The sequence below is a fragment of the Poecilia latipinna genome, unplaced genomic scaffold (assembly GCF_001443285.1).
Source record: "Poecilia latipinna isolate Pla-1442-1.1 unplaced genomic scaffold, P_latipinna-1.0 Scaffold704, whole genome shotgun sequence".
Lineage (NCBI taxonomy): Eukaryota > Metazoa > Chordata > Actinopteri > Cyprinodontiformes > Poeciliidae > Poecilia > Poecilia latipinna.
Genome location: NW_015113320.1, coordinates 265,996 through 283,352, shown reverse-complemented (window position 1 = coordinate 283,352; position 17,357 = coordinate 265,996). Strand labels below are relative to the sequence as shown.

General features: G+C 41.5%; 1 protein-coding gene across 2 annotated transcripts in view; it reads right to left on the bottom strand.

Moving 5' to 3' along the window:
- Positions 1–409: 409 nt before the first annotated feature.
- The window catches only part of LOC106955090 (rho GTPase-activating protein 20-like), a 55,018-nt gene continuing 38,070 nt past the window's right edge, over positions 410–17,357 (bottom strand). The window contains exons 3-11 of one of the 2 annotated variants that reach the window (XM_015045057.1): positions 13,030–13,206; positions 11,208–11,357; positions 10,570–10,611; positions 10,290–10,374; positions 10,090–10,167; positions 9,227–9,293; positions 8,559–8,768; positions 1,019–1,209; positions 410–919 (exon numbers count right to left, since the gene is read on the bottom strand). In XM_015045057.1, coding sequence (XP_014900543.1) covers positions 680–919; positions 1,019–1,209; positions 8,559–8,768; positions 9,227–9,293; positions 10,090–10,167; positions 10,290–10,374; positions 10,570–10,611; positions 11,208–11,357; positions 13,030–13,206 — 1,240 coding nt within the window. In that variant the 3' untranslated portion in view covers positions 410–679. The remainder of the gene's footprint in view (positions 920–1,018; positions 1,210–8,558; positions 8,769–9,226; positions 9,294–10,089; positions 10,168–10,289; positions 10,375–10,569; positions 10,612–11,207; positions 11,358–13,029; positions 13,207–17,357) is intronic. The other variant, XM_015045058.1, reaches the window with a different exon arrangement.

The window sequence follows — 17,357 nt, the reverse complement described above, 5'->3', positions numbered from 1 at the left end:
AAAAAAAAAAACCAACTGGTTTGCAAAAAAAAAAAAAAAAAAAAGATAATTCTCAACAAATCTTCATAGTGAGACACAGTGGAGGCACCATCATGCTGTGGGAGTGCCTTTTTTTTTTTTTTTTTTTTTTAAAGATTAAAGAGGCTAAATACAAGGTAGCCCATTGCAGGAAATCACATGCAAATCTGATCGACCTGTCAAAAAACAGATGCTTCTACAAAGTTGTGACTCAGGAGGGCTGAATATAAATGCAAGCCACACTATTCAGATTTGCATTTCATAAAATAATGGCTCAAGTCGTTATTTAGCCACCAGCATAGTCGTGTTGGTGGCTGAGGACAGCGTTTATTTTGAGGCTGGTGTGTGAGCCAGTGTGGGACCTGTGACTTTTGGGGGGATAAAATGGGGAAAAACTTCAAGGGGGATGGACATATTTTTAAGACGCTGCAAATAGTTTAAGGTAAATGTAGAAAAACGAGACAATATCTCATATATTCTTTTTTAAATTGGTTTGTTTTGTTTTTCCAGTCTGAGGGGCAGCCAGTTAAACACCTGAGCTGCTCCTGCTTGGGCTGGAAGCTGAACAAGGCAGCACCTTGTGAGCGAGCCTGGCTCCCTGCCTGGCCGCCTGCGCCGACACACACCAGCCCGTCTGGACTCGGGCGACTTTGGACGCGCTTCAGTCGGACCTGCCCTCTGTTGTCTGGTATCGGACGGGTGAGAGAGCTGGGTGCGGGCTGAGAGGCGGCGTTACCTTGAGGACGGCGGCGATGACGAACACAGACTGGTGTGTGATCTCCGGCTCCTCTGTCCCGCTGTCCAGCCTGTCCCGAAGCTCCCTGCAGGCCTTAGCGCCAGCCGACCGCCTGAACACGCCCTTGGTGTACGGCCCTTCCTGATACAGGAACACTAACATTTCCTACAGAACAGGAGAAGAAATTATTTCACTCCTTTGTTTTTTTTTTTTCCTCCCGTCTCCCCAAAAATCTTTAATCTAAGTAACTTGAAGTCATCTCACCATGACGGGCTTGGGCAGGCCGTGATCTGAAGAGCACACCGAGTTCAGAGGCTGTCCAAACAGCCGTCCCTGGCTAGGAGACAGCAGCGATGGGGACAGAGGCAGGCTGTCCAGCTGGGTGCTGGAGCCCCTCCAGAAAGGCCAGTTGATCAGGGATCGCTTCCTCTTGAAGGTCTTCTGGTGGCCGGGCTCTGCAGAGGAAAAACAAGTAAAGAACATGCAGGTGTTGGTTTCAGGTAACGCGTCTTAAACAACATTAATCTGCATTTTCATTCACAGTGGCTTTAGTTAAGCCTGTGTCGATAAAACATTTTGCTGGACGATAAATCGTCCCAGAAGTTATTGCGATAAACGGTAATATTGTCGTTTTGAGAGCGTTTTTAAGGGTAATGGTGTAAAAGTGCAAGAACAATTAAATTCTAATGAACATGTGACACTGGAACTGGAAGTTATTTTAAGTGTAAAATAAACAAAACAAAAAACAAATAAAATTATGTATAAAGTCGCTAAATAAAAAAAGGTCCAGTTGAGACCAAAGTACCAGACTGAAAACTTTTGTCATCCAGTTTTTGGTAGAAAGAGAAAAACAATAAGTCAGTGGAACTTCCTGAGCTCGTTTTAACTTGCGATGGGATTAATTGATTCATCATTTACTTTGTCGCGTCTCCCTGCAGCTACATTTGAGGGCAGGTTGAGGTGAGGCGTGCGCAGGGAGGGCGGGTGCATTCAGTTCAGGTTTCATGAAAAGGGAACGAGTCAGACCCACAGAAGGAGTCGCTGAGGAAAATGAAGGAAGACGTGTGTTGGTGGCTGAGGACAGCGTTTATTTTGAGGCTTGTGTGTGAGCCAGTAGGATGTGGTTATGTTTTTCTGGATGTCCTCCGACATACACGCATGGGGCCCTGTGGTTGTCTCTTCGTATTCGTCACTGCGTGTCCTCTGCTGCGTACCGAGGTCACAGTCCGTACCTGTGCTCTGCAAGCACAGGTCTGCCATGCGTCTGCTCACTCTGAGCCGCCTGTTAAAATGTATGGAATTGTTTAAAAATATATATATAAATATACAAAGTAATAATTACAGAATGCAAAGTAGCTGCAGACTCCTCTTAATGGCTGCTGTTCAAAGTTTAGATTAAGCCTGTCGCAATATAGTCAATCGCTTTATAAACGAAAATAAGCTCAATAATTTCCATTCTGATGATTCATATTTTTTGAAAGGTAATTTTGCTTCATAGTCCATGTCATTTATGGTTTTGGCTATATGTGGTTTTAATTTCCATTTTATTTCATAGTTTTTGGTTGTTGTGTTTATTAGTCCTATGAGGGCAAACTTGAATTATTTCACCATTATCAATATATTACTTAAAAATGGTCTCAAAACAACATTATTGTTTTTCGCAATAATTTCTGGGACAATTAATCGACTAGCAAATGGACGCGAGCCAGAAAATTAAGTTTTGGTGTCAGACGACCAAAAGTTTTGGTTCACCAGATCACTTCTAGCATCTGGTTGCACCGGATTTCATTTAGGGGTCTCAGAGTAAAAGGCGATTGAACATAAATGCACTTTACAGGTTTTTATTTGAGCTAAAACTTGAAAATCACGCATCATTTTCCTTGCAGTTCAGAATTAATCTCTACCTTTTGCGGGTGCACTGGCACGAGTTTGTAGTTGCAACGTGAGAAAAAAAAACAAAAAAATGTGAAAAGGATTCAAACGCTTCTGTGATCCGTTGGTAAAAAGTGGAAAATGCAACTGAGAACCCTCACATGCAGAAAAGACCCCAGACCAGGATTTGAACCAATGACCTTCCTGCTGCAAGGCGAGAGTGCTTCCTGCATGTTGGGATCAGTTGAGCTGAAAGTCGACTTTATCCTGGTCTTTGTGTGAACTACTTACACAAATCCCTAATTATTTCTATTACCACCCATAAAGAGATTTCATATCAACTGGTATCACATAATGTGCTGCTAATAAATAGCAAGTGACCTGGCAAAAAACACGAAACCTCGTAATAAATCTTTTAACAAGCAGCTGCGCTCGCACACAACCGCTGCAAATCCGGCCTGCCTACGGCCTTCAAATAACGCCATTTACTTTACTAGGCAGTTGTGATTCGTATCCGAGGGTGGGGACTCGAACAAAAACAAAAGCTTCTTTAAGCGGGCGGGGGATCCCGCGGCCAAAACAGGCCCCACGCAAAACACACCGGAGTTCACGATTTAACAGTCAGTCATGGCGTCGTGCCTGAACGACGCAACAAAAGTTCAACAGCAACTCAGTTACTGGCCCGCTCCGGTACTTCTCATCAACAAAGGACCGCTGACCTTGCTGCGAAATTATTACGACTCAACGAGGAGGCGACAGACAGACTGCTTGTCCACACAGTGGGCCAAAGCCTCGAGAACGCAGTGACTTTAAAACGCTGAAACAAAGAAGATGGTTCTAATTCTTGCCTTCTTCTTTAAGCTTTGTTATATCGGAGCTCATAGACTCTGATATGAGAAGCCTGGCAGCCTAAATATGACAGAAAATATGGGATTTGACAAACATCTAATAGAGGGCAACCCCTCAGTTACATGTGGTTGCTACTTTGGTTAGCGGACTAGCTTTAATTTTGGTCTCAGTAGAGCTCAAGAAAAAAAAATGGAATGAGGGGAAAAAGTAAGTGATGGGATTTTGCTCAAGAAAAAAAATTGTAATCATAGCATCAAGGAACGGTTTGGAACCCTTGAACACACACACACACACACACACACACACACACACACAGCAGGCAAAAATGCACTGAGCAATTCAGGTTAATTACTGAACTTTATGTGCTACTTCTGCTCTCATTCCTGCACTTTGTAAACAACATTTCTGCACCGGTCCAACGTACCGAGTACGAGAGTTAAAAAGGTCATAAATGCAACAAAAGTTCGTTCCAAGTTTTCCAAATGGACAAAATGTGTTTGTTTCTTCTACATAGTGTGTTGTTCTGTTTTCTGGGAAAGTTGTGAAAGTGTTTTATGTACATCAAGTACATTTTTATTCAAGAATATGCAGATAAATAGTAAAAGAAAAAATCCCTGTTCTTTTAGTGCTTTACTTCATTCACCTAAAGACACTCTTAACATTGCAAAGGCAGGAAGACTCGGCCATTTTCAATGTCAAGGAAAATGCAGAAAGCTGACCACATCGTACTCTCTACGGAGGAACGTTTGGTGTGAGTCAGTCAAACTTCAGCAGATAACAGGAATGCTGAACAGATTCAAACAAGATTCTTCTTTTCTTTTTGCACTTTTATCCGTATTGGAAACGTTGGCATACAAATCTACGAGTGAAGGTCGGTTGTACTTATGCTAAGGACAATCAAATCAAGTTCATTTGTGCATCCTAAAACCACAGAAACAAAGTCATAAAAACAGACAGACACCAACTGACAAATCAGTAACAAAAACTACATTTAGCAGAGTGAGGCGGTGCACAGTTAGCAATGCTAATTCCAGTACAGTAAGTTGTTCAAGATAAAAACTATTTAGCTCATCTATTATTAAATATGATTTGTTGTGTCTCAAATATCAGGTCAGACAATTGGTAATTAGTGTCCTTTTCTGATATGATGCTCTTTTGTGTTGTGAAAAGTGCCAAGGATGTGACTTATAAAAGGGGACGACTGTTTTTGAGTTTTATTCCATCCCTGTCCCATAAACTGGAGTGGTGGTGTCCAAACAAAATGCATAAAGTTAAAAATGGAAGAGTTAGTTTTTTATTCATTTATTTAGTCATACCTGCTCAAAAACACTTTTTTTTTTTTTTATAAAATCTTTATTTCATTAAAGATCAAAAACATTTAAAAAAAATGGCTTCAGATCGTTGCCTTATTAAAAGAAAAACAGACAATTTCCAAATTTTAGGGTTTCATCAATTGTTCTCCATTTTGTTGGCTAAATTTTTACCAACAAACAAACAAAAATTAGTGACCAGACTTTGAACTCACCTGGACCAGTGAAGTTCTGCCGACTGAAACAACCTTTGGCTGTTTTGGTGAAATCACTTGTTGACTATAAATGTACCATAGTAAACAAATTTATACCAAAAAAAAACACTGAAATATATCCTGAGGTCACCAAGGGAAGTCCTTACAGTGGTTAAAATCAGTGCGTCAAAGCTTCAGAAAAATCGTAAATTGGACATCGGCTCCAAAACGTGGATCAATGCGTCAACAGTTGTTACTTCACAACGTATCTGTTCAAGTTTACACTTCACATTCAGGGTCTTTGCATACAACAAACTACCTCCACTTAAACAGTAGAACTGTAGAGACGCACCCGAGGTCATCAAAACTTAACACACAACCAAAGTCATGATGACAGTTTCCATTATATTTCATCCGATTCCATCGAGAAGCACAGCAGGCTCCGTTTAGTGGTTTTTGTTCTAAGTCTTCTCTCCGACCTCAGCCAAGAAGCTCCTTTAACCCCCAAAACCACAATTGGAGCAAATCATCTGGAACATTTTAAAGAGAAATTATAAAGCATGTTTGGGTGACGGAGATGGTATATTGGAAACATTTTTTTTTCTTTTTTTGGTGTTTAGAGAGGGAGTGACGTGGCGGCCACACTTCTCAATCCCATTGCGCAAGAGAAAACGGAGTTGTGTCAAAATAATCCCCCCCATAAAGAACCTCGCAAGATAAACCAAACCTGATGATTCATGTTCAGCTTCGACGGTTTAATGGCTTAATAATCATGTGTGAATGACGAGGGCTGTGGTGGTCTGGAGACCCCAGCAGGCAGACGACGCTCCATGCCTGGAGCTGACGGCTCTGGATTAAGTGAGCATCTTCGAGACGTTGCAGCGACTTAGCAGAACATTTCGTATCGAAACCGAGTGATCTTTTTGATAAAACGCAGAAAACAAAATCTTCACGGAAGGAGTGGTGTGACTGAACCACTTCTGTGATAACTAGTCAAAATTTTTTGGAGGGCGAAAAAATTTTTATTTTTGGGAATAGTTTTACTACATTGTACCTTTTACTTCAGTAACTTTATTATGAAGTATTGTTACTCTTGGGTAAAATTCACTGGGTACTCTACCCACTGAATGAAGATCAAACATGTTTTAACCAAAGATTCACCTGCAGACACATCTGCAGTTTTTGCTAAAATGTCATAAGTTGGCAACACTTTATTTGAAGGGGTGTGCATAAGACTGACATGACAAAACAGCCAACATCATGAACATGAAGGAGTCTTCATGAATGTTTACGACTGTTGACATGAAGTGTCATTTAGTAAATAATGACACTTTTAATGCAAAGTTGCTCTAAAAGTTGCATTAAAAGTCCATTAAAAGTGTCATCTTTGCTTTATTCGGTCAATAATGACCCTTCTAATGAAAAGTTCTATGACAATTTGCATTAAAATCCATTAAAAGTGTCATTATTTACCTCATGACAACAGTCATAAACCTTCGTAAAGTCTCCTTCATGTTCCTAACAGGTGTTATTTTGTGTTTATTATGATGTCATGTCAGTCTTATGCACACCCCGTCAAATAAAGTGTTACCCAAAAGTTTCATATTGAAAGAAACCAATTTATGGCACTTATGGTGCTTTTCAAAGTATTTGTACCTCTTCAACTTATTTAAGGTTTTCATAAAATCCTCCAAGTCAAGTACATATTTTTAATGTCTACTTATGGATCCACCAAGAGGAAAGATGAGGAGAAAGTTGTTGTTTTTTTTCCCCCACAACCTGAAAAGGGGATTCTACCTTGCAGCCACTGGGTCGATGCAAACACTCAGGATCTTTCAGTGAGGGTGTGAGCAATTACCCGTCCACGGCTGTGAGGCTGGTATGGAGGAATTGTGTAACACGCTGTTATGGTTGAAGCTAAAGAATCCGCGGCGATGCTTGCGGTGGGTAAACTGGAGCCTCCTCGACTGGAAAACACAGTTTTTTTGCTCCACAACTTGTTTTCCTTTAAACCCCATGTCATCCCCTCTTTTTATTTTTTTATTTTCCATTCCGGTTTTTGTATCCGCAGTTTGTCCTCGGCCCCATCCGCCGCAGCCGTCGTGTTTTTCTTCCTCCCCCCTTTACATTTCTCCATCCTGCTCGTATTCAAAGTCCCCCCCGTTTTCTTATCCTCCCCCCTCTAACCAAATTCCTCTCTCTCGCCATCATCCGAGATCGCTTGTTTTTTTTCCTTCACCTCTGCCGGCCTTCGGTCTAACTCAATAGCTGTGTCATCTCTTTTCGCTTTCCATCTTCCTATTCTCACACTCGCCTCTGTGCCTTCTGGGGCTTCTTTGCCTCTGTCCATCTTGACGGTTTTTTTTTTTCTTTGTATTTTGCCTCAGAGTCCCTGCTGTAACCCTTTGTCGTTTCGATCTCTTCCCACCGTTCTTTTCTTCTTGTGCACCTGTCGCTCCGTCCGCAGCCTGAACGACGCCGACCGAAGCATAAACGTGAGGCTGCTCAGGTAAGGAAGTACTTTCTGTTCTGCATCAACGCTTCTTCATTCTCATATTTATTCATGCAGTTTCACAGACAATCGGACCGACGGGCAGGAGCTGGTCACGCATGTCAAACTTGTTTTTCATTTCGCGCCACATAAAGATCATCAACGTCCTCAAAGGGGAAAAAAACACCAGTTTTATAAACTGTTCAAATTTGTCTGCTTTCAATTAGTACGTCTTTAAATGCAGCTTTTTTTCGACAACTTTTCACACTGATGTAATTTGGCCCGGTACAAATGGAAAAAAAGTAATATTTACAAAAACTGTTATCTTAAAGTTCATTTTATTTGGCCCTCTAGAGGGTAGAAACGTAAAGCTACAGTTTGACCCCTCTGCCTTAAAGCAACTGTCCATCGATCCAACTCCATGACTCTCTCTGGTTTACAAGTATACAAGGTATACAAGTAGGAGGGTTTTGTCAGAAGCAGCAAAAGTCTCCTTCTGCCAATTCCAACCAAAGTGCAGGTTATCACCTGGTTTTTGTTGTCCTTAAGAGCAAACAAGTGGTGCCAGTTGCACATGCATGAAAGCAATAGAAAACTTCTTCAGAAGCACAACTTATATCTGGCGCTCATGTGGCCCCTTTTCTAATGCCACCCTGGGCAGCTGCCCAAACGTCCAATATCAGAATTCCCAACTAGTTTTTAGAGTAATTTTGTTCATCCTTTACCAAACTTTTTCCAATTTTTGCAAAGTTTCTGACCAGAATGGTGGCAATCAAGTTTATTTTCACAGCACATTTCAGCTACAAGGACGGTCAAAGTCCTTTCCATCATAAAAAAAGTCACCAATTTGAGAGCAAACATTACATTTCATCGAGTGCCATCATCAAAAACATCAATAGGCGTCATGTATAGTTGGACAATGCTCCGTTAATTACGGTTCAAAGGCAAATGTAAACAGGTTTAGTGGATTTAAATGACTTCTGTGTTTTACAATTTTCTGGAAGTTTGTCCCAGATTGGATGTATTTTGATGAAATGTTGATTTTAAAAACCTTTTTTTTTAAAAAACAAACAAAAAAAACAACTCACCTATAATCTGTGGCGGCTCAAGGACCACTTTGTTGGGTTTGAGGATGAACTGGCACTGGGTGTCTGGGGGAAGGCACTGGTCCAGCAGCAGAACTTCGGGGCAGTCGGTCGGACTCATGGGCTCCCTCCCTTGCCCTCCTCTTTGTCCGCCAGGGCTGCTCCCTCCATCCCGAATGTGGCTCATCTTGATGCTAAAGGGAAACTCGTGGCCTGAATGGAAAGGTCAGAGCGCAGAGGTTAAGAGGCTGAAGCTGTGGTATGTGCAGCGCGAGGAGGAGAAGCACAAGAGAAAACGTGATAGAAACTATGGCCCAAGTTGGCGCGGCGCAACAGCGACGTCTTAAAAAAAAAAAAAAAAAAGGGGGGAAAATTTCACGTGAACGACAGAATAAAAAGATTATGGTGGAGGAATGTCAGGGAAATACCACCGCGAGTAAAAGAGAAAAAGAAAAATCATCTGGACTGAAACGCTCCCAGATGTTGACTTTCTGATGCTTAAACAGGAGCGACGCCCTGCTGAGGGGTTTTCTTAGCTTTTACTTCTCGCCTGATGTTTTCAACTTGAAATTTGTGATACTATGTATATTAAAAAAACTACATGGATAATTTCTTAGGAATCATTCCTATCATATATTGCTCATTTAATATTAGATAACAAAAATGCTCACCAATGAGAGGATATGGAGGATCATCTTTACAGGAACTGACCCACAAGCGGTGATCCTTCACACAACCCTTAACAGACAAGAAGAAGAAGAAATTTACTTTTGTTTGAGAAAGAAGCAACACATCAAGACCCAAAAACTTGAAAACCCAATCTATTTTCCAGTGAACTTGTTCACTGTAGGAAGTAAAGTCAAAGTTAGACACATTTGCTACCAGCGAGGCATGTAAAACTGAAGCGACTAATAAGATAAGCCTCGTGCTCTGAGGAAAGTTCGCTTTTCTATGTTCATGTGTGCAAAAAAAACAAAGTGACAGAAAGCTTTCAGCTTCTCTGGCCTTTTGCTAGCTGAACTAAAACAGTCAGAACTTATTTCACAAAATAAAATAAAAAACAGTGCCTATGTTTTGGCTGTTTTAAATCTTATACTGCCTCAGCTTCTGCACCTTATTGACAATTTTTCACATTTTGCATATTTTTTTCTCTCCGTCATTGTGTCGTGTGCTGTTGCCTTTCTTAGCCAGGTGGAAAAGCCTTGATCTCAAATTTTGTTTATCCGGTTAAATAAACGTTTAAAAAAAAAACAGTTTTACAGAAACCGTGTACCTATCCACCCAGTGTGACAGCGCCTCTGGTGCTAAAGTGAATAAACTAATGACTAGTCAATGCTAGAAGCGTAGAAATCAAAATGTTGAATGTGAATTGAAATCTATTTTTGAAACCCAAGTTTTTCTGAATTTTTAGAGGGATTATAAATCATCCACAGCACTGACAGACTAATCTCTGTTCACGTGTAAGTCACATCCACAACGCCGAAAACGAAGAGATTCTTCAGTGTCAGATTAAGTTGTTTGCGTTGTTACTTACCGATATGCCAAACTGCTGCAGAGCCATTCGAATGACGTCGTCGGTTCTGTCATTGTTGTTGACGGCGAGCGTCTTGGCCTGGAGGAACATCACGGATTTACTTGTGTGTCGCATAAAATAAAACGTTGGCAATGCTACTAATAAGTGAAGACATCTCTGTGATGTAGGAATAGAAAGGGGAAGCAAGTAAGGAAGCGTACATATGCACAGTTTCCAATGTCTTTGGCAAATATCTTCAGAGGAATGGTTTTGGGATCGTCCTTCTCTTTTCCTTCGTTTAACCGACTGAACATGGAGAGAAAAAGAAAGGAGAGCAATTAATTATGCTCCATTCAGAATCACTGTCATGAAATAACTTCAACGGCTGTCACATAGTTCATTTTATATCGAGTTTCACTTTTCACTCACGCAGAGCTGAACAAAAAACATCTCAAGTATTACAAAAAATGTGATCTGCGCTTGTTCCAGGGAGCAACTCACCCAACGATGAGTGACAACCACTTGTCCTTGATCTCTTCAGAGCTGAAGATAAGAAAAGAAAAATGTTTTTTAAAAAAATAATAATTAAAGCTTTAGCTTCTCTCCAAATCCCAAACCGCAGACTTTGCCTGAAGCGAAGGCTTGATTCCTGCTAACAGAAAATGCGATGCGTGTGTGTGTGTGTGTGTGTGTGTGTGTGTGGTGCTGACAGGCAGGTGCATAAACACGGCATGGCATGTGCGACTGCGTTTGTTTGTGCTACATGTCGGGGCCCGTCATGCACACATGAGGTTGTCTTCTCTCGGTTGAACCGCTTCGAAAAAAAAAAACGGGAACAGCCACAAACGCTCGAGGGTTTAAGGGATTTTATAACCGCGCGTTTTGATTTGTAGTTCCCCCTCCGTGATGTGCTTCTGCATCTCAGAACATTGTGTACTCTTTCAGAAACACAAGCCTGTTGACTCACAAGAGCATTTCATGCTGAGGGATAGCATTTGAATGAAATTCTGTACGACGACGACAAATGACATCAATCTGCTCCTATTTGAATCACATTACAGTCATTTAAGAATGCAGCTCTATGCGTCTCTAAAAGTCATTTTTCTTACTCTGTTTTGCGTGCAAGTCTAGATATTTACCTGAAAGTTGCCACAAAGTTACAGGTGGGCCATCCCATGACGAAGCTCCTCTCTGGGTTTGTGCTTCCCTCACACACCTCATCCATGCAGTTCGCCGTCCACATCTCACACACTCTGACCTGGGCTTTTACTTTGAAATGAGTAGGAGACCTGCAAAGGTACAAAACAACTGTTAGCCCAGATAAAAATCGGAGTCTTGAAAAGTTTTCCAACTGTTCCAGACGTCTAAAGGAGACCTACTATGCTTCCTTGAACAGGTTAGGATAAGTCTATGTAAAACATGTTCATTACATTTATGTTTGCATAAAACTCATTCTTGGATTGTGAGATCTTAGTCTGTTCAATTCTGCCTTCCAGAATGAGCTGTTTTAGGGCCTCTGTCTCTTTAAATAAGCTGCTGCTGACCACTCACCGCTTGCAGCCATTTTCATGTGCGAATGTAAACAGGTACGCAGTTATACCACCGTGCATCTTTGAAAAGCATTAGTGGAGCCTCCTGCACAACCAACAAGAACGCCACAAGTGGTTTCTGGATGGGAAGTCAACAACACACTTGTCTTTTCCGGCAGCCATTGTACAGCACATGAGGAGACGAACCAGGCTTAGCTGGGGTTGCTAGGTAACAGCTCGTTTTCCAGACACCAAACTGAATGCCAAAAACCCCCCCAAAGGACTACAGCTGAAGCCCAAAAGGAAGAACAAAAGCGTGCAAAATGTAAATTTTGCATCATAGGCCCGCATTAAATGCATTGTGGTATTACCTGAGGAGTGTAAAAGATGCCTGGTGTTCAAACTAGTTTAAAATAACTTTGTGAAAAGTGTGGTGCGTGTTTGTATCCAAACCCTTCTCCTGCCGTTGGGAGTCAGAATCCCTGTAGCAAATTATTTATTTCACAAATCATTGATTCAGGAGGAATGAATGAATATGACGATTAGTTTATGCATTCAGTTTGCCTTTATAAAGCGTCCAGTGTGCTTTATAAAACACACTGGGCGCCTTTTTTTCCCCAGTGTTTTAACTGAATCCAGTTTGAGGTTGGACTTTCACGATATGCTTCCACTAAGCTACGACACACTTTCTATAAATAAAGATATAAAAAGTTTCTATTTTCAGAGTAAAATGTGCATCCGTTTACCACATCTCTAATTATAGAGGTAGATGATCCAGTTGAACATATTCGGTCGATACAGCGGAGGGAAAAGCACACATAGATCCCGAATGTCTTCTCCCCTCTTGCTGTTGCACATTCCTCTAACTCAACCCGCGCTCAACCACAAAAGAAATAAAAAATTAAAGTCAATTACAGCAGGTTGTCTCTGTCCTGGAAGGGTCAGCTCCACCCCGCTGGCACGTGACTGCCGGGACACACCACAGACGTCCTGCCGTGTCTGTGTGTACAGTAAGTGCAGAGCTACAGTCTATTTCTGAACGCAAACCTCAAAAATGTCTCCGTGTGCCTCGAGTTGCTATTTTTGCGAGTCCTTGTGTGATTTAGTTTGTGGGTGGGGAGTCCCTCACTGCGGGGCCAGCGAAACGATTTCATCGGCTGGGAAATAATTGTGCGCTTTGGAAAAATTGGAGGATCTGAAGGTACCAGAGATAAAACGCAACTTTATCTCTGGAACGCATCAGGAAGAACCAGAACACCCAACGAGTTTGTAAATGTTCTTCCAAAATATTCTCATTCAGATTTTTTTTTTTTCCCTCCCCATTGTTTGCATCTTTCCGTCTCCATGTTCTGCAACCTGCCAGACGAACTGCGGCAGGAAGAGGCAGTACGAGTAATTTCAGGACGTTTGGACCAACGGGGGGGAAGCTTACTTGGCCTTAGCGACTAGCAGCGCGTCGTTGAAGAGGAAGAGGTGTCTCTCCTGGGTCTGCAGGCCCGTCTTCAGCTGCGTCTGGGCGTGACCCAGGAACAGGCGGCCGAGGCATTCGGCCAGGAAGGCCTGGACGAGAGGACACGACTCGGGGCTGACCGGCATCATGCAGCTTTCCCTGGAGGGACGAAAGGAAGAAGAAAGAAGGCACAAAATGAAATTCACCTCCGATTACCAAAAGTTCTGACTCAGCTCCGTGACGAGTTTGGAGACATGAAAGACGATATGTTTAGGAAACCAAACGATGCATTTCGGCTAAAATTCCCCTCAACAATTGGGGGAATATTGGAGAACAACAAAACCATGAGGATCAAATTTGCTTATGGAGGCACGGTTCTTTGTAAAAAAAATATTCTTATAAACTTCGGGTTTTTTGGTTTTGTTACTTCTGGTAATTTTTCGGGTCCACAAGTCGACGTAATTTATTGGTAGAGGTGGGCAGAGTAACCAAAAAATTGTCCTGAAGTAAGAGCAGGTTTAACATGTTTTTACTAAAGTAAAAGTAACTAAAAGAATCTGATGGGAACATTTGGTCTAATGTTTAAACATGATGGAATCAGAGAGACAAAAATGTAAAGTTATGTCCAAATTCTGGTACGTTAAAAACTAAAATGAAAAATAATTAAGAAAAAAAAAAGAACAGATTCAGGTAACACATTTCCAAACAAGAAAAAAGAAAAGAAAATAACCTATGAAGTATTTACAGTGAGTAAAGTAAATATACTGTATGTTAGGACAGGATGAAGCTCAGCAGGTATAAAATAATAATAAATAAATTAAGCTTGTTATATTCCAAACAAGAAGTCTAAGTAGTACGTGTAGCAAAACTAAAAGAATGGCACTCAAGTAATAGCAAAAAGTATAGTAAAAATATACCCATGAAGACATTTTTTCAAAAAAATTACTCAAGTAAATGTAATAAGTTACTATCCGGCTCTGGTTACTGACATTTTATCAGTCTTAGATATTTTAAGCAGGATCTTGTTCTGGACTTTGACTGGGCCACTCTAATACAGACATCTCTAGCAACGTCAACCCCAATCCCCACAGCATGATGCTGCCACCACCAACACGTTTCACTGTGGTGTAGAGTTTTGAATGTAGGCCAAAGAGAGCAAAGCTCCATGTTCGAAGGTTTTGGTTAATAACCAGTGGGTGTAATAATATTTGTGAGGTGCTTTAACTGAAATCAATGGAAATAAGTTAACACGCATAAACCAAAGACGAATTTGGAACAACAATAGTTTCCTCCAACTACTTAATGCTAAATCTGTGTCAGGTTAGAAGGAAAATTAAGATCATTTTTGTCAAGGTTAGCAATTAAATTAGCAGCCATTACTCTTAATACATTTTCACCTCAATGACAATAATCAAGTATGAACGTGAAACAGGTCTGGCAAACTGTGAACCAGCATTAAAAAAACAAACAAAAAACATCAGGTAGATAAAAAAAATAACCCTAAAACATTTCCCAGTGAGCTTCATCCATAAAAAACAAAACAAAAAACAAAACAGAAAATCTCCTCAGCTCCGCTGCTTTCACTGACGTGCATCAACACCCAAGTTTTCCCCCCCCTTTCATTGACAGTATAACATAATGATCTGGCGGCGACCGCACAGCTAAAAACACGAAGCCCATGTAGCGGTGAACCAGCGCTGGAAGGGATTGAAAGGGGATTAAATGTCCCAATAGCTCCTCCAAACTTAATGGAATGGAATTTTCGCCACAATATTTCCTGATTTCTTGCTGCAAAATAAATGCTGGGGCTCGAACAAAGCCACAAATCATAAGCTGCGCTGCCTAAGCCAACTGGAAAATGGGCTGCGCACGGTTTGTGTGCCTTAGATGTGCATAAAAACAGCTTTGGAGATGGAAATATTGAGGTTCCTGGCGCTTTATGAAGCACCTATTAATTAAAAGGGCTTATAGTTTAAAATATTTACAAAAAAAACAAAACAATCTCATTCTGAATTTCATTCAGACTTGGCCTTTATTCTCCTGCCAATACACTCCACTGTTAAAAGGATATAAAAAGGAAGAACTGTTTTTTTTAGAAGAAGAAGGAAACAATTAGTGCGCTCCATCCTTTCCTGTTTATCCATCGCTCTCCGATAAAAACACTTAACTGTCCCCTTCCAGCCACATTTACTATCTCTGTCTCTTTTATGTACACAAATGGGCACACGTTCTCTGCCCACAGGTCCACACCCTCATATCAACAAAGCCTCTGCTGCTTCGGAAAGCAAAGCAAAGCGTTATTAGTATTCTGGCAGGAAAGCACTGAACGGAGGATCAGGTTTTGCCGAGGAGCCAAAGAAACTTGAATTCCTTCACAGAAACGTCCTTCCAGCCACATCAGACGAGGGTTTGGTTACATAATTAATTAACGAAAAAAAAAAAAAAAAAAAAAAAGGTGGTGGGGGACACGGTTACAGTGCTCTCTCCTCGTCTTTGAGCGCCTTCCAAATATAAATCTCAAAAAGTTCGGGGCTGAGAGATCTCTGGTAAATTAAGCACAGGATTTTCAGCCCCTCATGTGGTGCAGATATAAAACTAGAGACTGAACTGTTGATGCTATTCAAAGAGCTGCTCAGTCAAACAATAAAACTATGGAATTTATTTTTTTGTTTGTTTGTTGCGAAATAAACCCCACGCAGATGTGTTTAAGCCACAGATTTATCCCCAAAACAAATGTTTAAATGCCAATTCGTTTTGTTTGAGAGAAAGACTCGATACACAAGTTGATCCCCGACCACGTCATCGACTTGTAGTTTCGTTGTCCAAGTCCAGATCTGATGCTCAAAAGAAAACATTAATAAAAAAACAAGGCTTGGAAGTGGTTGCAACATAATTTTATTTGATTTTTTTTTCTGAAAAGTCAAGAGGAAATGACGCCTGTATCGTGTTATTTTCACCACGCTGCTGCTGAAACTATATTGTCAAATTTAGAACAGCTCTAATATAGTTAGGAGTTTTTACATCTGATAGTTTGGTAGAGTCCGTTTGATTGGGGATCAAAACTGTAACTTTTGCTACATTTTCCTTTCACACTGTCAAATGAACCAAACTAATTGAAAAACCCGTTCACCCCCTGGCCTGCGGTGGCGCTGCACCACAAACTACTGAAGGAAACGACAAGAAAACCTCTGAAGAAGACACGAGAGCAACTTCCTTCTTCACAAAAAGGAAACAAAAACAGAGCGGCATCAAATTTTTGGGTTTCGTTTTTGTCGTTAGAAGACCACATCCTATTTCTGCCCGCTAGCGCTTGACTCATTTTGGTTGTATTTACCCAGAATGCCCAGCGCTGTAGTCCACTTCCTGCTTTTGGTGCGGTCTCTGGCCCGCTTGGCATTCACATGTGCATTTGATTTGAACCGCACAAGAGTTCACTTCCAACTGAACTGAGACTAAGGCTTTTAGCCGACTGCACGTTCACACCTCCCCAAACTAACCGGGCTTTTCAGGCAAACTAGAGTTCGATTGGAGCGGGTTAAACGTGGCTGGTGCGAATGCAACCGTAAACTCTGTCCGTCATACAACATCCTGCATTTTGAAATATTCTCAGCTCTTTGGAAAAGCCACAGTTCAAGTAAGCTACAATCTCCCAAATATACAAGTAGAGATGACAAATACCCGGGTCAACGCACTCCTAAGACGTCCAGAGGAAACGTCAGCTGAAGTTATTTGTTAAAAGCAAACAAAAGCTGCAACCAGAAAGCGGGGAAATTTAGGTTTCTTTATGAAGTGGGGCTGAGATAACGGATGCACCTCAGTTCAAATCTCAGAAACCCTCCAGTTAGCACACACACACACAGGAGCTAGCCCCGCTTTGTAAGCTCCCTTTCACTTCACTCTGCTCCCGCTAATAAAGACAACATCTTCCGTATTCACCACACATCCCTCCCTCCTAAATGCCAGATTGACAGCCAAGCCGCAGTCCTTTGAATCTGACGAATGAAGAGCTAATGTCTCCATTGTGCGTCATGTGATGTTGATAAATTTCGCTCCCGCCCCGCCTGAACGTACACGCTCGTCTCTGCCGAAGCCCCGGCTCTGTGCGGATGAAATGTTGACTTTTCAGAAACGCACAAAAAGAGCGCGTCAGCGCACAAGGATTCGCACGACGCTGCATGCTAATCCCCGCGGGATGAATATTCAAGCGGCAAAAATGCGCATATAAAAAGGCTGATGGATTTTATCAGCGTGAATCACAAAGTTGGACTGTGTCAGGCTGTGAAAGAATAAAAAGAAGGGACCCTCACTCC